The sequence below is a fragment of the Leuciscus leuciscus genome, assembly GCF_965113295.1.
Source record: "Leuciscus leuciscus genome assembly, chromosome: 15".
In the NCBI taxonomy this organism is placed as follows: Eukaryota; Metazoa; Chordata; class Actinopteri; order Cypriniformes; family Leuciscidae; genus Leuciscus; species Leuciscus leuciscus.
The window spans coordinates 29663545-29686728 of NC_138739.1; the positions used below are offsets into that span (position 1 = coordinate 29663545).

Here is a 23184-nt window from a genome sequence, read left to right on the forward strand (position 1 = left end):
AAACGGTAAGACTCAACAGTTTAACTCTGGGGGAGTTGTAAAATGAGCCTATTTCCAAAAAAAGTGGAGTATCCCTTTAAGACTTCCCAGAGTGACTTTGGGCACATTTTTGTTACCCCCATTGTAAGTTGTCTTGTATTGCGCACCTCAGATCTGGAGGAACTATATTTTGTTCTTGACTTGATTAAATGTCTAGGGCATATCTGGGCTTGCAACCAAAAAGGGTGTAGGTTTAAATCCTGCAAGGAATGGATCCATAAACTTAAACAAGGAACCAGGGCACAGTTATGTCTACATGATAAACTTTGTACTGCAAAACTCTCGAGAGATTCCCATTGGCTTAAAAGTTGCACAACTTTCTGCAAAACGTGGGTTACCATCCAGACATGATGGTTTAGCTCTCTTATTGCTAACATGGTCCCACTGAATTCACTGCACCTTATTCATGGATCGTTCTTTTGCAGTGGGTAGTGCATGTGCTTTTGAACCTAGGCTTGTACCATTTCCCAATGCTCCTATATTTCCATATCTATGTGTTCTGACATTAAAGGCAAAAGGCTCTTAAATTAAAAAGTGCTAAAGATTAATTTGGGTAAATTACAGATTGTCAAAGGAACAGCTACAATAGTCCTTTTGTTACTCCTAGCTCTGATCTCTGGAAGACGCACAGCTGCACATGTTTTCCAGACTTTCAAGGTCCCTCTAGTGCTGGTGTGATGGATGTTTGACCAGTCCCAAGAGATAAAGCAGGTATCTTTTAGCCAAAAGAATGGCTGAGAACAGGGACAAATCACAGAGGACGAATTGCTAGATAGTTTACCATATCTGGAATTCTTGATGAAAGTACAAAGGGTACTTAAAAGTATAAATGCTTACAACCGTACTCTGGTTTTTGTATTATGTGTGATGCGTTTTTACAGAACTCAAACACTTTTGTATTTTAAAAGCTGGAATTTATGATTATATACTGATACATCGATTTGCAAGTGATTTCTTATTACATACACACAGGCTGTATAAATATTTCTCAAGTCTATTTTAGGTCTGTTTTGCAAGAACACAATAGAACACAAGGTACATTTATTTTGTATTTTTTATTTGATGTTGCACAGGATTTCAGCAATCTTCATTGTATATCAACACCATTGCATTCTTATCAAATTATGTTCAACAAGTATCATCTTTACCTATCAGCAGGCCCACATAGAATATGCAGCCACAGAAAGGACATTAATAAATGATCACCTTCACAAAGGTCACTTGCATTGCCTGATTATTTTTTAAATTGGGTTGTGATTGTTTTATTGCTAAATTACCTTTGCCAGCTGGACATTAATCTTTGTACATTATGCAAGTAAGGCAATGAAAAAAAAAAAATTATCAAACCAAGCTTTTATTAGAAACACTTTATTAACAAAAAGCTGAGATTTAAAACCTTAACTAAATTCTTTTTGATTAAAAGCACCAACACAAATCTGACACCGCAAGAGTTTGCAATTGTTACACAATTATCCTGTGATATTTCTGTTGAACAATGAAAAAACAAGAATGTGATTCATTGAAAATAGGAATGCATATCTTTCAAATTAATTCTAATAACTTAAAAAGGGCAAATTACGACCTTTGAGATGGCGTATTAAAAATGTTATAATCACAGGTAATATGCAGTAAAGCAAATTCATTTTCATTTATATCTGTCAGCTAGCCAATATTTTCAACATTCCCTTTGAATATGCAAAACTATTAAAGCCAGAACTGATGTTCCTGAGACACTAGACCAACCTATATGAATTTACATACTTAGACATCTAAATTTACATAGTCAAAACATATTTGTAAATCTATTTATAACATGCGAAAGGACTTGAGTTGCCTTTTGCAACGCACAACCTTAAACACGTACCTGAGAAAAAGCAACATCAAGAATTACGATCTGTTATCCTTTTAAATAGCTTAACATCGATTTCAAGAAGAGCTTAATTTCCACCCTAACAGGAGACAGCATCTGGACAATAGACAAAAGAGTTCAAATGAGACGTCACAAAGCAAAGCTTTCATTGACGTTTATTAAATGTTTACCCCTCACAATGTAAGGTGCATGAATTTCATAGCTGCATTTTCCTTGTTTAAAGTGTAGGAGAGCACCATCATACTGTTCTGAAGAGTATCCAAATGCTCAGGATTATGAAATCATAATAAAACCATCATTGATAAACAGTCGCAAAGATATCAAAACACAAATTGGCCAATAAAACAGGTAACATTAACATTGACTTAATTACAACAAAAAAAATACCCTCAGTGCTGGTAACAATTAATTCATTTAATGGTCAATATCCTATTTCAATAAAACGTCCTCATGTTAATTGGACAGAGAGACCACTTACACAATTTTTTTTAATATTATTATACACCATAATCTATTAAACAGCATTCTGACTAAAGCTTAGGTGAGGTTGATTTTTCCTTGAGCACATACTTGAGCAACAAAACACACGATAAAAAGAAATAAGGACGCAAAACAATGAGGAAGTCAACTCCTGCTTTGTCTTCAAGTTGACGATGTTGCACGCCAATGACTATTTTGACAACGCTGAAATAGCTAGTGATAGACCGATTTATCGGGCAGGCGGAAATCTCCAAAATTTCGTCCACACAATGAAAGTCAATGGGGTCCAAATTTTGGACCCCATTGACTTTCACAGTATGGACAAAATGGTTTTCTGCATTTTTCAAAATATCTTTTTTTTTTGTGTGTTCTGCAGAAGAAATCAAGTCCTAGAGGTTTGGAACAACATGAAGGACAACAGAATGTTAATTTTTGTCTGAAGCATCCATTTAATTCTCCAAATGTTTAATATATGCCATTAAATCTGCTACTGGCCAATCTATTCTCTAGATATGCTATTAATTATTCCAAAAGTAATTGGAAAACCCATATCGGTCGACCACTAGTACTAGCCCACTGACAAAAACACTAGCGATCTCTACAACCAGTCACATCAGAACAACTTCACATCACCACGATACGTAATAGGCTCAAATTCTAGGTTACACAATGCAATGCACTCTAGGACAGGCTTTGATAGTGGATTGTAGGTTTTGGTACGGGCATAATTGGTCTATTTGACATCCGTGTGAACAGCAGCGCCAAGTTTGTGTAAGATGAAGCTGTTTGTTTTACATTGTGAAGAAAACGATGATTTTAAGAAACGGCACCAAGCCACACGGGCCAAGACGGTAGGCAAATAGGCTTAGCACACTTTATCCTTACGAGAAATAAAAATCTTAAGGAACTATACGCCAGCTGGCACCAGTTTGCCAAACGTACAATTCAAAGCATTCACTACCTGTCACACAGGCCGATTTTGGAGCACCATTGAAGTAAATACCTTAAAAAAAAAATCATCCTATAAAGTTCTGCAATGTACTTTCATGCTTCTTTAAGGTAAATTAAGACGAAAAGGTGTTTCTTCTATATAAAAACAGCACTGATCCAAACAAGCAAGGGTTGCTTCGTGCTGGGCGCCAAATAATATGATTACATTATAAACATAGGAAAAAAAAAACGCCACAAGGCTTGAAAACATCCCTGTGTTAAAAGAAGCACCAAAATCTTTATTAATTTCTTTTTTTTTGTTGTTGATGATCTTAATATAAATAAGCAGTCTAAAGTTGTACAGATTGTAGCACCATGTCTTTTTAGACTGCGAGTCAAGTACATACACACTTTGCACATGTTGTGCTCTGCTCTGAAACAAAAGAGCAATCACACACCAAAAAAAAAATAACAAAAAAGACAGAAAATTAAAATGATAAATAACCCAAATTATATACACAATTATACAGTCTGAGAGAGACTACCATTCACAGTACAAGAAAAAAAAACAATACACAAAGAAAAACAAAAGGATGAGTTGAAGTTCCCCAGTAGTTGTTGTCGTTTTGTGATCTTGTATTTTCCCAGTGTGTGCACATCTTTTAATCAGTGTGTGTGTGTGTGTGTGTTTGTTTGTTTGTATCTACGAGCGTGTGCTGGTTTTCCAGATTGCGGAGAGCACCACGACAACATCGGATTTTGTAATCCGAAAGAAAACCCCTACGAAATCGGTCAAGAAAACGGTTCAGCACCAGATTCACCTGAATAAGCCTGTACCGTGTAAGACGCCGCGCCCCCGATTGAACAAAATATGTGCATTGTATTAAAGGTTCAGCAGTAACTGTTAGGAACGTGGAAGCTTGCGTATTACAACAGGGCCCTAAACCAAACGGTTAACGTAGTGATTCAATAAGATCCTTACAGGCATTCGCTCATTCTGTGGCTCTAACGGCTTCTCTCCCTGCAGATTGTGTTTTAATCGTGTTTTCCTGGGAAGGTGCAATTGTTTGCTTTATTTATGTTACGGTTTATTTTATATGCGTGTAAAATGAAAGTTTTTTTTTATTTTTGATTAATAAAAGCTCGCAAATTTTAGAATTAAAAAATGACATGCAGTCATAATATGTCATTAATAGCTCCACAGGTAAAGTATTATCCAGTGTAAAAATAACAATTCAATTATTTTTTATTATCAGTGTATCTCATGAAGCCCATCAAGAACATGGTCATATTATACCCCAAAAAAACAAAAAACATGAATAAGAATTAGAAATTTAAGTCTATTTTAAGACAATTTTTGTAGGGATGATAATCCCCCTCAAATCCCAAAACTGTGATGCAAACAAATGTTATAGTTGCCATGCAAAATATATTTAGCTTTATATTCTATTATTATTTGAATATTTATTTCAGCTTGTAATATTACTCTAATATAATTTGAATTGGTAAGAATTTATTAAGAAATAAACAAGATAAAAAAATCTTTGAGGTTCTAATACTTGTGCAATATATAATTTCATTTTCTTCTTTTCGGGGTAAAATATCACTTGGAGATTCACTCTTTTACAGTCGGAGCTTGTGGTTTCCTATTATTTACCTTGTGTGGCAAACAACTCAAATGAAGAGATTAAAATACCCAATACATATATGAGGATATTATGCTATAGAACAGATTATTGGTCAAAAAAAAAAAAGTTACTAAACTTTCTAAAATAGTGACTATAGCACAAGCTCAGGCTTTAAAAGGTGAAATCCCAGCATGGGAATTGTATCTGGTCCTGGAGGCTTCATGGAGTCCACTAGAATAGGATTTTATCAATCATAAAAGCCACATTTCTTTTCATTGATAAAGCAGCAAGGTTATAGAGATTCACAAGTAAATTTTTTTTTCTGTAGGGCCCATTGCGAGCGGACTAACTGAAATTCCTGACATTTAAAACACTTCCTGTGTCATCGAGTATAAATTCATCAGGAGATGGCTGCGAATTTAGCCACCCATCAAGCAAAGCCATGTTAAACTCACAATTATTGATAAATGACTGTCTGTTAGCATCAGCCCAACATGGTGCAAGTGTAAATGTGAATATGATTCAGGGGCATTGGGGGTGTGTGTGTGTGTGTGTGTGTGTGTGTGTGTGTGTGTGTGTGTGTGTGTGTGTGTGTGTGTGTGTGTGTGTGTGTGTGTGTGTGTGTGTGTGTGTGTGTGTGTGTGTGTGTGTGTGTGTGTGTGTGTGTGTGTGTGTGTTAAGCTGCACCTGTGATAAGTTCTGATACCCATGCCAGTTTTACAGTGGCGGCTTTAGAAAATGTTCGAGCACCGGTGAGTGAGTCGAGCCCATTGGTCCACACCTGTCCATTGCATAGGTTATGTTGGGTTGAGGTAGATTTCTTCAGTTACCTGTAACCAGTCGGGGGTAAAATCCAGGAATTACACATGGTGTGTGGACAGATATATCATGAACATCAGGGCTCAACAATTTATATGCCTGGCAAACTTATGCATTTGGATTGCGATTTTTTACACATCAGGGTTATTTTTTTTATTATTGTGTAGGAGCAACTTGCTTGTAAACATTTACAATGGGCTGAAAATTATGTTCAGTGTGTGTGTGTATATTCACAGTAATTATAATAGAAATACATTTACATATAACAAAAATAATTGTGTTCTTTTATAAACTTTTTGCTGGATGATTATGATTTGATTTATTTTATAGATTCATATACAAATATAAAAGGTTTTTATAAATGAATTGATTCATATTTTATATATATATATATATATATATATATATATATATATATATATGATATTAAATAATAAGTGTATTTATATTAATTATGATTGAAGTATTTATATTATTTAATTATATTTATACTGTGATATAATTTATATATCTTTTTAATACTGATATATATATATATATATATATATATATATATATATTTTATATACCTTTTATATTTGTATGTTTTGCATAAGCAATTATAATCATTTAGCAAAAAATTTTATAAAATTGTCACAGACTTACATTATATCTATTATATTTCCAGCTATTATTTAATTGAATAAATCAGTCATTTTAAACTTCCTTTTAGGAGAAGGGAAAAACATTGAATGAAAAAATAATACATATTTTTCAAACACTTACAAAAATAGGGTTACTAATGTGATTTGTTCATTGCTACTACGTAAAATAAAATAATATTTGTGGGGCTAGTATAGTAGAAATCACTCCGAGTATCTCATTGTTGAGCCCTGAGCATGTAATGACATTTTCTATAGACATAACAAAATGGACAATTCTGACATTAATATTCTATAACTGCTGGTTTCTGAAACCAAAAGAACTCGCAGGAAATGCAGCTGCCAAAAAAAATAAAAAAAATACTAATGAAAGAAAAGAATGAAAAGCAGCAAAGCGTGTTGCCCATTTCCATGCTAACACACACATACCTTGTTCAGACTCATAATAATATAGCTGGCAGAATGCAGTAGCTTCCCTGTATCCGTCTAGTTAGAGTCTCTTTCAATCTCAACCCCCCTCCCCCACCCCCGGACGTGTCCTATCTGGGGCGATTGCCGGGGATCTGCGAGGCCGTGTAAGAAGCCTGCAGACCCAGAGTCCTCCAGGAGACCCCGGCCCCGCCTGAACCAGTGCTGCCGGGGGGGTGCGGAGGCGGCAGATGTGGGGGATAGTGCACAGTGAAGGGCCGGGAGGAAGCGGAGGTGACTGAAGCGGATGAGGTGGCCAGAGATGGGGAGGAGGTGGAGGCGGGGAGGGACGACTGCGGCCTTGAGGAACGCGGGGAGGAAGGTTGGGGAGGGACGGCGGAGGACGCGTTCAGGAGGGGAGGGGGCGGAGGAAGGGCGAGGGTGGGCGTGTGAAGGACTGTCTGTGTGCGGCTGTGCTGCGAGGGGCCAGAGGCCAAGAACGAGGCCCCTGGTTTGGGGTTCGTGTCCAGATGCCTCTGCTGGGAACTGAGGGCCCCGGGGCCCGGCAGATTGGCCCCAGACTGCTGTGAGGAGACTGAAGGCACCATATGGTGAAAAATCCCTGCAGACATACATCACAGAGAGGGGAGCAAAAGACAGAGAGAGACAGAAAATGGGGGCTCAGCCAGATTGTGCACAGCAGCAAGCCAATCCAACAAACAAGCACATAAAGCAACGAGGCACTGCGCTGATGTACCATCATCACCTCAAACCAATTAAATCATAAACAGTTTACAATGAATTAATTTGATCATTTTATATATATCAACAAGTATTTGATACACTGCCGATTTTGAAGGTTTTCCAACTTACAAAGTATGTAGAAGTCTGTAATTTTTTTATCATAGGTACTCTTCAACTGTGAGTGACGGAATCTAAAACAAAAATCCAGAAAATCACATTGTATGATTTTTAAGTAATTAATTTGCATTTTATTGCATGACATAAGTATTTGATACATCAGAAAAGCAGAACTTAATATTTGGTTTAAGTTTTGAAACCTTTGTTTGCAATTACAGAGATCATACGTTTCCTGTAGTTCTTGACCAGGTTTGCACACACTGCAGCAGGGATTTTGGCCCACTCCTCCATACAGACCTTCTCCAGATGCTTCAGGTTTCGGGGGTTTCGCTGGGCAATACGGACTTTCAGCTCCCTCCAAAGATTTTCTATTGGGTTCAGGTCTGGAGACTGGCTAGGCAACTCCAGGACCTTGAGATGCTTCTTACGGAGCCACTCCTTAGTTGCCCTGGCTGTGTGTTTCGGGTTGTCGTCATGCTGGAAGACCCAGCCACGACCCATCTTCAATGCTCTTACTGAGGGAAGGAGGTTGTTGGCCAAGATCTCACGATACATGGCCCCATCCATCCTCCCCTCAATACGGTGCAGTCGTCCTGTTCCCTTTGCAGAAAAGCATCCCCAAAGAATGATGTTTCCACCTTCATGCTTCACGGTTGGGATGGTGTTTTTGGGGTTGTACTCATCCTTTTTCTTCCTCCAAACACGGCGAGTGGAGTTTAGACCAAAAAGCTCTATTTTTGTCTCATCAGACCACATGACCTTCTCCCATTCCTCCTCTGGATCATCCAGATGGTCATTGGCAAACTTCAGACGGGCCTGGACATGCGCTGGCTTGAGCAGGGGGACCTTGCGTGCGCTGCAGGATTTTAATCCATGACGGCGTAGTGTGTTACTAATGGTTTTCTTTGAGACTGTGGTCCCAGCTCTCTTCAGGTCATTGACCAGGTCCTGCCGTGTAGTTCTAGGCTTATCCCTCACCTTCCTCATGATCATTGATGCCCCACGAGGTGAGATCTTGCATGGTGCCCCAGACCGAGGGAGATTGACCGTCATCTTGAACTTCTTCCATTTTCTAATAATTGCGCCAACAGTTGTTGCCTTCTCACCAAGCTGCTTGCCTATTGTCCTGTAGCCCATCCCAGCCTTGTGCAGGTCCACAATTTTATCCCTGATGTCCTTACACAGCTCTCTGGTCTTGGCCATTGTGGAGAGGTTGGAGTCTGTTTGATTGAGAGTGTGGACAGTTGTCTTTTATACAGGTAACGAGTTCAAACAGGTGCAGTTAATACAGGTAATGAGTGGAGAACAGGAGGGCTTCTTAAAGAAAAACTAACAGGTCTGTGAGAGCCGGAATTCTTACTGGTTGGTAGGTGATCAAATACTTATGTCATGCAATAAAATTAATTATTTAAAAATCATACAATGTGATTTTCTGGATTTTTGTTTTAGATTCCGTCTCTCACAGTTGAAGTGCACCTATGAAAAAAATTACAGACCTCTACATGCTTTGCAAGTAGGAAAACCTGCAAAATCGGCAGTGTATCAAATATTTGTTCTTCCCACTGTATGTATAGATGTATGTAAGGGTAAATAAATCTCCATTCACAACTCCTGTCTCACTGATCATGTGACTAATTTCATTTTCATGGAATGCGAGGTGCTGGTACAGAGTGAAATGCCTCAACACCCAAAATCAAGAACTGCAATAAGACAAACACCCAGAGAAAATGTCAAGGAGTCGAGGAGTTTCTCGCCAATCTCAAACTACAAAGAGCTTGACGGCTCTGAATATTTTCACAGGCCTCTAAATCACCAGTTTACACCATAAAGGATTTGGCTTTGTAAGGTATTGTGGGAAGCTTTAAAAGCTTTGTGGGATTCACTCAATAAAACCTGTCAAGAACATGTTTCACAGGAAAATCAAAAGAAAAAACTAAGATATCATAGTTGATTTTTTTATTATTATTATACACTACTGTTTAAAATGTTTGGGGCCTATAAGATTTTATGTTTTTGAAAGAAGTCGCCTTAGAAGTTAAAGAAGTTATCTACAATAAAACAGTAATATTATGAAATATCATTTCAACTTTTATAACTTTTCTATTTGAATATATTTTAGAATGTATATTTTTCCTATGATAAAAGCTGAATTTTCAGCATTATTACTCCAGTCTTCAGTGTCAGATGATTTATTATATATTTATTTGAAATATAAATATTTTAAGTTATAATCGTCTTCACGATCCCCTTAAACAAATAAACCCCTTCCTAGTGTAAAGTTAAAAAAACTCTGTATAAAGTAAAATGAGTATTACTGTGATGTAAATAAATATAAATCAGTATAAAGTAAAATGAGTATTACTGTGATGTAAATAAATATAAATCAATTTCAAAATGCAGTCTAAGACAAATTAATAAAATGTTTTTGAAAAAAGATTGGATAATATTCATTACTGTTAAAGATTCATGACCATCATTAAGTATAATGATAAATTGAAACTTATTTCCTCCCCTGCATTACGGTAATGAGTAATTTGAGTAATTACGGTAATGTGTCATTGTCAGGGGAAAAAGTTTTTTTTTTTCTCTTTTGACTGGGGTGAAACATATCCAGGACATCACTTTATTACAACCTGTTGTCATTTCCTCTAGGTGTGTAGCTTTAGCCTTTGCACAGTCTGCACAGCAAGCAGTGTGGGAGAGCCAGGCAAGGTGGCAGCACTGGGCTTTAACTTACCTTTTCTCAACAACCAAAAGGACTGTTCTGACCATAAACTCAATTTCACCCAAAAACAGAAAGAGAGACAGATGTCTTCAACTCACCTCCTGCAGCGCCCCCTGCCAGACCAGCGCTGGAGAAACTGCCAAGCGCCGAATGTCCGTTGACCAACCGGGGGGCTCCGCTGGTGGCTGGTCCGGGCGTCTGAGCTCCAAAAAAGGACTGCAGAACTGAAGCTGAACCGCCCAGGGAAAAGTACGGTGCCCCTGAGGATGCAGAGGAAACGGTAGCGGTCCCACCCACTTTCCCACTCAGGATACCTCCACTGGCCGCGGCAGATATAAAGAGGTTCTGGCTGGCCAATCCACTTTTCAGGTCCCTCTCCCGCACTTTCTGTTTCTGCAGCGGCCGCTCCGACGTGTTGACGACCGAGCGACCGCCACCATCCTGACTGAGGAAGAGGTTTGAGTTCCCGTAAGGCTCACGTTCACGCTCCCGCTCCCGCTCCCCTCTCCTCTGTGGTTTCTGGTCTGAGTCAGAGTCCGTGCTCCCTTGGGATGTCCCCATGCCGAACGGCGAACCACCTTGGCGGAGGTCCGAAGGAGTTGGCTTGGTGTCAGAGATTGGGGAGAAGGTGGATTTCCACTTGCTGGCTCCGGAGGAAGAGGATACCTCGCTGCTCACGCTGCTGGCACCTGATTTACGTCCCTGCGAGCCTGTAAAAAGCCACGTTCCATTACAAATAGACAGTGGAGTCAGAAATTTCCGTAAGCCAAAACACATGCCACTTACTACAGCTGGACGATATGGTAAAAAAAATCATAACTCTGTATTTCTTTGTTAAATGGCGATATACAAGATATATCTCGGTACTTTCTACGTTTTTCTATTTGGATAAAGAAAATCTGTATTTATTAAAAAAACTAATTATTTCACATCCTGCCCAATGATATCCTACAAACAATGTTGATATTGAAGGATATGGAAACAAATATAGTGAATCTAATGTAGGCTATGCAATATTTTATGTACAAAAAGGTGGTTAAAAATCACATTACATTCTAACATTGTAACATTACAAACTAAAAACAAAAATAATGCTTTTGCTTTTCAGGCTAAAATAAAAATGAAAATAAAAACAAAAGCACAAACCAATTGGTGAATTCAGGTTGATTGGGACACTTTTTTCTAGTCACCTCAAATGGCAAAATGTGTCCCAATCAACCTGAATTCACCCTATATTAGCCTGCATTTGATTACCTCATTATAATGGTCACTTTCATAAAAATATATTTACTTGTAGGTTTAAAAAGGCACATTTATTGTCTCCAACAACAAATATTTTAGCAATATGTATATTTTAGTCAGAATTATTGCGCTACTATTCTATTGTGCTCCGTCTGTTCGGAAGCTAGAATTTTAGCGGAGATTCACTTGCAGAGGGCTCGTCCTCTCCTGACAGTGAAATGGACATATTTGTTTGACTTTCTAACATTTACAGATGGAGAATATACCTGTGAAATGTAAGTTAAGCACTGAGGAAAGCACCACATCTCAAACGCATTAAACAGCGCAAGTGTTTATCTGTCAGTCAGCAACAGTATCTGTCAGAGCATCTGACAGGGCAAGCTGCATTAAACTTAACTATATCTTACCAGTTATTTTGCAGCCCTTAATATAAGCTTGTGTCATGTTTAGGACAAATTGTACTATGTACTTTCACTGCAGCAGCTTACACTGCGTCCTCCGCTATTTTTCATGTGTGCTCGTATCAAACTACTGTATCGAAATAAACGGTATTGCCTCATTCCATATTGTTTCTAAAAAAAAATATATCGATATATCGTACAAACTCGATATACCCCCCAGCCCTACCACTTACCCCTTTCCACATCTCTCATAGGTCCATCTCGGTCTAAGGAAATTGTGGCAATTTTCCGTTCAATTCTAAAAGAGAAAACAATCAAGGTACTAAATGAAAACCATATATTCCACAAAGTTTAAAGACCAATGAACTGGATTTGGAAGGAAAAATATATTACCGGCTTGAACTAGAGGTGTCTGGAGCGTAATTGGTGCCCTCTTCGTCCGAACTAGGGGTGGAGGAATAGCGACCTGTGTTGAGCTCCAGGGGACGCTCTCTTTTGAGCACAGGAGGCTGATCTAGATCTGGCCCGCATGGGCTTCGGCCTGATTGCTCCGGGGAAGAGATGGCGGAGATCTCCAAAGGCTGGTTTATGTTGTTCACCTGGTAAAAGAAAGAATACTTTGAATCCGATTTGAGGCCAATCGTAAGTTTGAGCAATACTAACAGCCGCCATTGTTTTTGGCCACTCACCATAGAATTGATATTAAGCGGCGATCCAGAGGAATGGCTTGGGCAGCCCAGACCCGGAAACGCCCTTCTTTTGGGGGAGCCGCTCATAGGCATGACCCCGGAGGAGCTGCGCTTCCGCCGGCCGCGCTTTCGCCCCTCTTGGCTATGAGAACTTGGAGAGTGATGATTATGGTGGTGGTGGTGATGGTGCTTATTGTGATGATGGTGACCCTGCTTTACCGACCCATGGTGCAGCCTCGAGCCTCCAGTGGAGGATGAAGACGAGGAGGAAGAAGAGGACGAGGAGAAAAAAATACGGCGACGAGCCTCGCTGTCCAAGGGCTCTGTGTCGGATTCGTGGCCCTGGCGGTCATGGCCGTCCTCGGGGGGAAGCCTCGGTGGGCCATCGGCATACTGCAGCACACCTCCGGTGCCCAGTGGAGGACTGAGGCCAGAGCCGCGGGGCTGAAGCCCCATGATAGGTGTGCTGTGAGGGGGAGGGGATGCGGTGTCACAGTCTTGGTCCTCGGTCAACATGGCAGAATGACAGCCATTAACCAATCCTGAGCTGGAGGAGTACCCTAAGAGGAAACAGATTTTGATTTAGAAGATAACTAATGTAAATCACCTACATGGATGGAAGGATGATGTTAGATTAGACCTTATTTCTGAACATCTGGTTTATGAGGTCCAAAAAAGCAGACCTTTGACCATTTTGCCAATTTAGCTGATCACGAGAGAAAAGAGCACAGGAAATGATGGGGAAAATGGGATCAGGAAAGGTCACAAGTCAGACTCAAACACACATTGCATACTTGTATGTCGTGTCGAATAATTCACAATAAGAACAATATCATGAGTTTATAAAAGAGATAGGGTGAATTTCCATGTCATGCTGACTTTAAATTTAAAACATACCAAGACATTTTTAGTGCAATGTTTTGAAGCATGTGTGTTAACCAAATAGGCCTTGGTTACAAAAAACAAAGCAGCTGTACCTGAGGTAGGCGTGAGAGGTGCCTTGCCATTACTCTGTCCAGCTGGATTTGAAACTGGACTAGGAGTGCTCCTCTGGAAAAAGAAAACAGCTTAAATTAATGCTGAAATGTGGGCAAGAAACATCCACAAGATCGTGTATCATCGCTTCCGCCCACATAGATACGTACCAGTCTTTCTGCACGGTTCGGCAGCACCACACTGGCCAGTGGGATGCTGACAGGAAGTTTACTGGGATGCACAGTGCTGAGGGGGATGCTTATTGGTAGACTGGTTATAGTGTCGCCGGGAGCAGCCGGGCTCTTTTCCTTATCGGCCTGTAATTGGGAAAGAGACGCTCAACATTTGCTGCATTTTCAAAAAGGGGTTTCCATAAACACAAATACACATTAGTTACCCTATCTGTGCTCTTGGGTGTGGTGGTCATTTGAATATCAGATGAACTGGGTGAAGAGCAAGCCTGTTTTAATCCCAGAGTTGGAGATGAAACAGCAACAATGTCGCCCCTGAAAACACCCGTGAGGGATCAGTGACTAATCGACAAGCACTTAGTCAACTAAACGTGTTATTATTACTCACCGGTGGATGTTGCTAAGGGCTCTAAATTGATTGGCAGCTGAATCTTGATTGAGGTGCCTACGGAGGGCGATCTTGGCTGGAGAAAAGCGGGTGTAGTCGGGCAGGGGTTGCCCTAGCTGCCTGGTTCTCGAGTCTGGGGTGGGTGGCACAATTTCATGGTCAGGGGAAATGGGCAGGTAGCGGGTGAGGAGTTCATTTTTGCCCATTCCACTTCCACCGCCTCTCTCATAACATGGCGAGGACGTGCCATTGATGGATAGCTCGGGACTGAGGCCGTTGAGTCCCGCAGAGGGTTGTGGGGTAAGTCTGGGGGTGTCGGAATCCAGTGTGGGCCGGGTCTCTGGGCAAGGGAGGGCCTTTCGGTAGGGGGACACCTCACACGGGCTGTAGGACGACTTGAGCTGCAGGAGCTCTTGCTGCCTCTGGCTCTTCTCTAGTTCAACAATGCTGATCTGCGAAGAAACACCAGGGGGAGCCGTTGATATAAACGCAGACAGAGCCAACCCATAATGCTCATGGTAAAAATATCCCTTTAGGAGCTAGTTCAGGCTTCTGTAAACAAGCTGCTGTCAGACCATTTAAAAAATGTCAGTAATTGACCCAAATAACATTTACAGTTTTTTATTTTTTATTTATTTATTATTTTTATTGATTTCTGTTGTGTCTTTCACATTCAATTCGGAGTCACTTTCTAATGTGCTTTGTGGAAAATCTTAAGTGTGCTTCAAGTCTCTTGAATCCAGAGAGGGAAAATGTGATTGTGGCATGTTGCAGGCCTGAGCGTGTGCATTCCCTTTATGTGCATAAAGGATCAACATGCCATAGCTCGGACACATGTATCGGCAGGGTTTACCTGCCTTTATTAAACACAAATAGTGGAGAAACAGGAAGTTTGGGAAGGCCAAAATGGGATTTCAGCATGTTTCAGGCCAGAATCAAACTTTCACCACGTATCAGCATGCCTCAACTCTAACGCACATCATTTGTGAAACTAAAATATGCAATGGCCTGTTTGCTCTGAGCTGACTGAATAAAACGTGCATGCGAGTTACCTGGAGCTCCAGACAGTGGCGCTGTTTCTCTGAGATTTGTCTTCGTAATGCAGCTTTCTCTTTCAACAGAGTCTCCAAACACAGAGACCCCCAATCTAGCTTGAGCTCCTCACACCGAGCCTTCAGCTGACAAACACACACAAACATATGCGCAATGGGAGTTTAGTTCCAAACCTGCCATTTCTGAATCATAAGCATCCTTCTGCTCTGTTGAGGCAGGGCATGATGGTTTATATCCGATCACTCACCAGCACCAGGCTCTGATCGCGGAGCTCTGTCATGTCCCTCTCCAGCTGTTTGGTTTGTTCCCTCAGCTGCATGTTGTGGGCTGTGATCTCCTTCTGAGCTTGTACCAGGTCCTCCACGGTTACCGCCTTCACGCCCAGCTGTGACACAGGCGGAAGGGTTTAAAATTCAGCTCTGATGCCTACATATTATTGACTTAATATGTGCTGTCTATGTAGGCAGATCACTAGGTTGAGAAAAGTCTTACCTCCTCCAGTTTAGACTGGAAAAGGTCTCTGATCCTCTCCTTATGGGTATTACAAGCATTGAGCAGCTGTTGGGCTTGACCGGATAGTTCTGTGTGTCTCAGCTGGGAGGAGAAAAGAAACAATAACGTTATGACAAAAAAACATTTAAAGTCCATTTATTTGCTGAGCTCACAAATTCACAAGACTATCTAATTTTTCTTTTTTTAAATAAATGTACAAAAAAGATCATTTATTAAAATTCTTAAATATAACGTAAATATTTAACTTGTTTTACTACTACTACTGCTACTACTTATATATATATATATATATATATATATATATAAAAATAAGATAGAAAAAAAGAGATTGCTATAGATCTTTTGGCCACAATAACCGTGTAATGAAAAAATCTGATATCGTGACAGCCCTAAAATGTATAAAACTATTACGTTTTTTGAATAATTTTGTTACTACTACTATTAATAATTATATACTACATATATTTATTTTACACATTTTAATTTAAAATATTTTTATTTCAAAATATGAATGATATATTAATAACATTAATAATGAATAATGTATTTTGTTTTATTAATTTTATTTCTTAGTATTATCCTGATTTGAACGAAAAACTATTAATATTAATACACATATGAGTAAACATTTAAAAAAAAGAAAGAAAATGTATATCATTTAAAAAAAATGTATCAGTAAAATACAAATACTCCATATATATATATATATATATATATATATATATATATATATATATAGAGAGAGAGAGAGAGAGAGAGAGAGAGAGAGAGAGAGAGATTTTTAAAAAATAATTATATACTTCATTATAATATAGAACATATATTCTAAGAGACAGATTTACCTTTTCCTGCTCAAGAGCTTGCTGCAGGTTGGTGCGGTACTGTGGTGTCTTCATGTAGGCCATGAACTGCAGGTACTGGATTTTCACGTTATCTAGAGCACGAACGAGACAGTTTACGTTAACTGGGCGACTGACTACGTAACTAGAGCGTATATGCATGTCTGTGGAACTGAAATGGATCTCCTCGTGTTAAATATGGAAGGAGAAGTGAGGCCTATGTGAAATTACCAAGAAGAGCCTGCAGGCCTGGTGGAGTGGGGCCCATGAGAAGCTGACTTGATGTATAATGCTGCACTTTGGGAGGTAGCTGATAGAATGGACTCTGAGGTGACCTGTGATCTGTGGATTGACCGAAAGTACAAGTTAATGTCAAGGGTAATAATGCTGTTCAATTACCTTGAAAAGCCTGATTTTAGATTAGTGTCTCACCCTGAGCGGGGGCCGCTGACAGGGTCTTGGCATGAAGCAGATCAAGGGCGCTCTGGCTCTTCTTGCTCTTGCGCTCGGCTGCGGTGGTAGTGGCAGCCTTCTTGGGCCGCCCGCGCTTCCTGTTACCGAGCTTGCGGCCCCTGGCCAGCAGTTTGGCCCGGCGGGGTTTGGGCGAAGGCTTCACGGGCACATGCGAGTTCGAGCGGACCTCCTCACCGCCTGACTCATGCTGCGTCTGAGGCACACGGCAAAGACAATTTAATCAATAAAATAAAAAATAAAAAATTGATTTTAAATAAACGTATAGACAAATACACATGAAATGAATGAATAGCATATTTATGCGATTCCTAAAGGTCAACCTTGTGCTCCTTGGGCTTGGTTGGGGTGGTGGTGTTGCTCTTATTCTCCTTACTGTCCTTCTGCTGCCGCCTTCTGGTTGCCTCCTGCTCCTCCTGGAACCAAAAACACACCGCATGAGTTGTGGGAAGAGATTTAGCAGGATATTTTGCCCCCCCCAAAAAAAAAAAAATCAATCAACATGACAATCAAACACGACAATCTTACCCTGAGTTTAGGATTTTTGAGACTAGAAAAATAGTTTTCAAGCTGCAAAAAGAAAAAGTATTTGGTTAGATATCAATATACATACATGCATGTGAAATGTAATACTCAAAGAAGTTTTAGGGTGCTCTGTGTGCTTAATGCCATTTGTCTGGCAATAAAGGCTAATGCAAACAAGACTCCCATTGTACACCAAGAGGAACAACAAAACCCATGTAACATGAATAAAAGGGAACTTACTACGGTGCGGTCTATTGTATGCAGATAGTACGACACTGGCTTCCCCGTCCACGACACCGATCCCCTCAGAGGGGACAGTTCAACTACTCTCATTATTGTGCCAATATCTTAAAAACACACAAAAAAAGAACGTTACTCATCAAATGTATTGTTTCGTGAGCAGTCTAATAGGAATCTTTGTGTTCAGGAATGTCATGCAAGGGCGAAAGACTTCCCCACTAGGGTTGTAAAGGTATACCGGTATGGCGGTTTATCGCGATATTGACATGTACGATTATCATATCGTGACCAGATCTCACCTGCGCATATGCAACTTCTTTCCACTTGACTGCTTAGACTCCACCCATACATGTACAGCGGATAAAGTGTCTGAGACAGAGGCTACGAATTCTAATCTCTATCCACCGCCTAAAAAAAACTTAAAATCTACTACAGTGGGGAAATACTTTGGGAATCCGAAAAACGAACGCGAAGAGTGGCTGCAAAAGGAGGATATACATCGAACATGTTCTCCCATAATCGCAAACACCGTCCCTCCGTGCAGATAAAGGCATTTTCCATTTATGGCCGAGGGTTGAAGTTACAGAGGGAATTTACAATATAACGCAGATTAAAATGGCAAAAGATTGATGAAGAAATAAATAAATATAGCTGTGCAATAAATCAAATCGCTATATGCGTGTCTATGAATATACAGCGCAAAAGACTATATCTATATTTTGCTTGTTCTGCATGTCTGTGTGAATGAGCAACGCCGTTTCGCCTAGTACATACTCAAGTATGCCGTTTCACTCACTATATGAGGACGTGAACATGAACATATCCAGAGCTGCTCTGAGAGAACTTAATGAGCATTTCATAATTTTATTTAAAAGAATCATCGTCAAATACACTCTGACTGAAACTCAAAGGAGTTTAGTACAACCTTTCAAAATAAAAGTTCGGTTTAGCTTGATCAGTCATTATTAGAAATAATGACTGAAATATATTACTATTGTACAATAGAATGTAGCCAACTTAAAAGTTATAACAACAATAAAGTTTATTTAAACTTTACTCAAGAAATAATATAATTTGTCTGTTTTAATTTAGTAAACCTCTGTTGTGCAGAGTCTGCAGACCAACAAAAGTTGTTATATTTCATCTGGCATTTTCAATAATATATTTGTATTAAATTATAGAATCCAGACAAATTATATCAGACAACCCAGAATTTCTGAGGAAATAAAATACATTTCATAAGACTCTATTATCTTATAATTATCATCTTAAATAATAATTAATAAATTAAGAATAAAAATAAGTTAAGGTTTTATGAATTCAATTGATCAGACATGTTTTTGTCTATTATAAAAATGGGAATTAGTTTGCCCCATCCAAGTTATATCCCACATTTCAGTTCCCATTTAATAAATAACTTATTCCTTATTTTGTTCAAACGGGAGATGTGCAGCTTTATTTTTTCAAAAGGTAGACTCATACTTCCAGAAGTTTTTTTTCCATTCAAAAAAGTTTGTTATAATAAACCATATGTTCAACCAAAAAAGCCTATCTGCATTCATTCATTTAAGGGTAATTTTATCTGATGATTATGATAATAATGACTGTTTAATCCCATATACCGTGATATTTTCTGAGACGATTATCATACCGTGAAAATCTCATACCGTTACAACCCCTTTCCCCACACAAATTCGCAGTGTTGACTACCATAATTATCAATGATGGTGCTGAATTCGCTGAGTTTTCAGGCTTGATTTATCCGTTCGGCTCAATGTTCAAACACCAGCACAGCACAAGCTTACTAGAGCAGATCCTGACAAACGAACCCCTGCGCAACGATACAGACAGAAGGCTTTTTAAATCTGCAAATCACCATCATTTACCATGGATTTACTGTGGTAACACTAACTGGACCATGGTTTTGCGGCAGCTCAACAACTCAAGGCTTTGTTTGCTAGCAGAAATCGGGAAATTTGCGTGAGGGCGAAAGATTTCCCCACACAGATTTCGCATGAGGTTGAATTTTTTCACATGAATTTGCCACGTTGACCAATAGAAAGCTTTATGGTTTGAAAGTGACTTCTGTTGAGCTGTGCTTCGCTACACTATTGACAAAAAAAATTAATTATGAGCGAAATATCGCAAATGTGACGACACCTTAACACTTATAAAAATGTATCAGAGAATAACCACCAATCACTTTGGCTCAATCCCAATTCTATTTTATACCCCTTCGCCTACCCCTAACCCTTGCCCCTTGAAACAGAGTGGCAAGGCGTAGGGGTGAAAATATTCCCCTAAGAAATGGGACACCACTACTACACCGTTACACGTCATTATACATCAGGAGTCGGCAACCTTTTTGTCATAAAGTGCCATTTTTAAGTTTCCGAGTTCATCACTGTGCCACAACACACACATAGCCTATATATATATATATATATATATATATATATATATATATATACACACACACTCATATAAATACACAAACATTTTACATTTTCATAATGGCTTACACAAATGTTACATACATTTAAACATTTCTCTTGAAATTTGTTTTAGATTTAGATAGACAATTTAATAGTATTTATAACTCCTAAGTACTAGAGATGCACCGATTACAATTTTCTAGGCCAATTCCGATTTTTCATTGAGTTTGACCTGCCAATACCGATTTTAGCTGATTCCGATTTCATTTTTTCTAACCATTTTACAGCACACACAAATTCTCTCTCTCTCTCTCTCTCTCTCTCTATATATATATATATATATTTTTTTTTTTTTTTTTATAAAATACCATATCCTTTCAGCCAAACTGAATAATAAAAACAAGATTAAATGGGTACATTTTACATAAATATTTTTGAGTCTTCATTTTCTTTTCTTTTCTGACATAACCTAATCCAGTTCTTGTTAAAACATTGTGCATTTTGGGCACTTTTGTTTGAAATCATATTTATTTTGTCCATCAAAAGTGTGCTTTCACTTTAATTGACCGTGAGCAGCGCAGACAAAATAGACTTGGCGGCGAAACCCCCGCTTCACTGGTGCTCAGTGCGGCGCTCACGCGCTGCTCCTGCTGCCAGTGTGAATGCACTCATTGATTAACATGCACGGCGAAAAAAATATGCGTGAAAATACATACACTTCTCTCGCATTTGCTTGCGTGCTAGCAATTAACCCTCCGTGTGCCAGTGTTGGCACACGTGCATTAGGTTGCCGACCCGTTATACATCGTCGCTAGCGCCTACGTCACAGGAGACGCACCAATGTTTATCACAAACTTCCAAGATGCCGTCGTTAGCTGTAGTCATCTCAATTGCGTGAGTTACAGCTATTTTTTTGTGCATATTTCTTCTGAAGTTCGCAGAAAACAACGGAGATGACGATATCTTCGACGCCTAATGCTGCGTTCACACCAAACGCGAATAGAGTGTCTGGCGCGAGTGATTTCAATGTTAAGTCAATTAAAGACGCGTTTACGCGCGTCTGGAGGTCTTGCGGCACGAATGAGTTGTTTAGCGCGGCGCGGTGGACGCGAATTCACCTCATTCGCGCGTCCACTTCGCTTCAAACTTTTGCTTTTTACACGCGTCATATTGTTAACGAACTTTAGCGATTTTTTTGCTACCGTTTCTTTGAAGAACATGACCGTAAATATGAACACAAGATTGAATGTGACAAAGAAAATGATTAGCCGGTGTATGCAGGTACATTTCTCATACCCCTTCGTTTGAAGTGTGGTCCCGAAAAATCTTCGTTTCAAGGGCTATCTGGCCCTTCCCCCTACCCCTCCAACCAAAAGAGAATCGAGACAACCCTACCCCTTCACGGGAACGCGCAAAACGGAGGGGTAGGGCCAAGGGGTGAATTGGGATTGAGCCTTTAAATAGTCAAGAAACTACCATGATAGTAAATTCTCTCTCTCTCTCTTTTTTATTTTTATTTTTTTAACCATGGTACCATCTTTTTGTAGGGGAATCGTGTTGTACAAACTTGTATACTTACCACTTAAGTTTCGGCTGTTTATTCTGAAGTTAAGAGGTGCAAAAGGTTTTGAGGATACAATTTTTCCACCTGCAAGAAACGAGACTGAAATTCAGCCAGGTAACACCGAGGAGAAAATCTAAGCACATATTCATCTCTTTGACATCTGTAAGTCAATGCAAACTAAAAAACAAGTCTGACTGGGGTCAAAGGTCAAGCATGACATGTTGACACAGGTGCCTTTGAGTTACTCTGACACAGAGCCCTTTCTTTTTTAAACGTAAGCAGCTGTGCAGTTTACTTCAAGTTAGGACTGCACCAAATGTGATGTTTTAATTGCTATTCAAATTGCTATTGAAATCATTTAACATGATTTCTCGAAAATAAAATGACATGGAAACAGCAGCGCTCATGTTAAACAATTAATTCGATTTAACTAGCTGTGCAGTCCTACTCATTATTTAGTCTTTTATTAACAAGACCACAATGACACCACAAACCTTCCTTCATGTTGGCGAATCGTTCCTTCAGCTGGTGGTCCACCTCAGGACCAAAGGCAAAGTTATTCACAAAAATAACACTGCAAAAGAGCACATCACACTACATCCTTACACAAGACGTTATGTACAACATGCAAACGGTTCTGAATTATGAAGAATTAATGATGAAAATGTAACATGTCAAAAAAACTAACATTACTTGGAAAGATGCTCTGGTTATAAACAGGTTATAGCCTTGTTATAAGCATTTAACTAGTCTGTATGTGATCACACCTTGTGCTGGCTATTCGTTCCTTCCATTCTTCTGACAGGAAATCTCCCCTTTCCAACTGCCACACAAGACCAAACGACATCAAGTACGCACGGATTAGTCACAATACTGAAGTTTTCACAAGTAATAACATTTGTTTTAATAAACGAACACACTGGGGATCGATTTGGCGCATCACCAGAACACACACTCACCGTGTACTCGCCATGTTTTTTGCCATACCACTTCATCCACCTCTTAAACTCTTTGTCCATTGACTGTAAACACATTCAGATATAAAGATTAGCGCAAAATCCAGGGTTATGTCAGGGTATATAAGGAACGTTTAATTTCGGCTTCCTGTTGGTACCTCTGCATAGGTTGCTGGAGTGTCTGCTTTCTCCACGCCGAAGTAGTGTTTACAGTTGGTGGCTGCAGCGACCTGCAGGACTACCTGACCAACCCCTGCAATTCAAGCACAAACAACACTGAATGTCATGTATAATGGTCCGA

At 39.5% G+C, this 23184-nt stretch overlaps 1 protein-coding gene across 6 annotated transcripts in view; it reads right to left on the reverse strand.

Moving 5' to 3' along the window:
* Positions 1–1075: 1075 nt before the first annotated feature.
* dot1l (DOT1-like histone H3K79 methyltransferase) overlaps positions 1076–23184 on the reverse strand; it is a 31681-nt gene continuing 9572 nt past the window's right edge. For 2 of the 6 annotated variants that reach the window (XM_082137619.1, XM_082137618.1), the window contains 25 exons: positions 23042–23136; positions 22887–22949; positions 22695–22750; positions 22422–22501; positions 21943–22011; positions 17929–18035; positions 17692–17733; positions 17487–17579; positions 17125–17359; positions 16924–17034; positions 16696–16787; positions 15833–15934; positions 15588–15725; positions 15340–15465; positions 14288–14739; positions 14106–14214; positions 13879–14025; positions 13711–13783; positions 12734–13293; positions 12438–12643; positions 12278–12342; positions 10500–11111; positions 7877–8896; positions 7689–7750; positions 7329–7437 (listed from right to left, as the gene is read on the reverse strand). In XM_082137619.1, coding sequence (XP_081993745.1) covers positions 7731–7750; positions 7877–8896; positions 10500–11111; positions 12278–12342; positions 12438–12643; positions 12734–13293; positions 13711–13783; positions 13879–14025; positions 14106–14214; positions 14288–14739; positions 15340–15465; positions 15588–15725; positions 15833–15934; positions 16696–16787; positions 16924–17034; positions 17125–17359; positions 17487–17579; positions 17692–17733; positions 17929–18035; positions 21943–22011; positions 22422–22501; positions 22695–22750; positions 22887–22949; positions 23042–23136 — 4673 coding nt within the window. In that variant the 3' untranslated portion in view covers positions 7329–7437; positions 7689–7730. Of the gene's footprint in view, positions 5778–6355; positions 7438–7688; positions 7751–7876; positions 8897–10499; positions 11112–12277; positions 12343–12437; positions 12644–12733; positions 13294–13710; positions 13784–13878; positions 14026–14105; positions 14215–14287; positions 14740–15339; positions 15466–15587; positions 15726–15832; positions 15935–16695; positions 16788–16923; positions 17035–17124; positions 17360–17486; positions 17580–17691; positions 17734–17928; positions 18036–21942; positions 22012–22421; positions 22502–22694; positions 22751–22886; positions 22950–23041; positions 23137–23184 lie in introns of those variants that run through there. The other 4 variants (XM_082137622.1, XM_082137620.1, XM_082137623.1 and 1 more) reach the window with 4 other exon arrangements.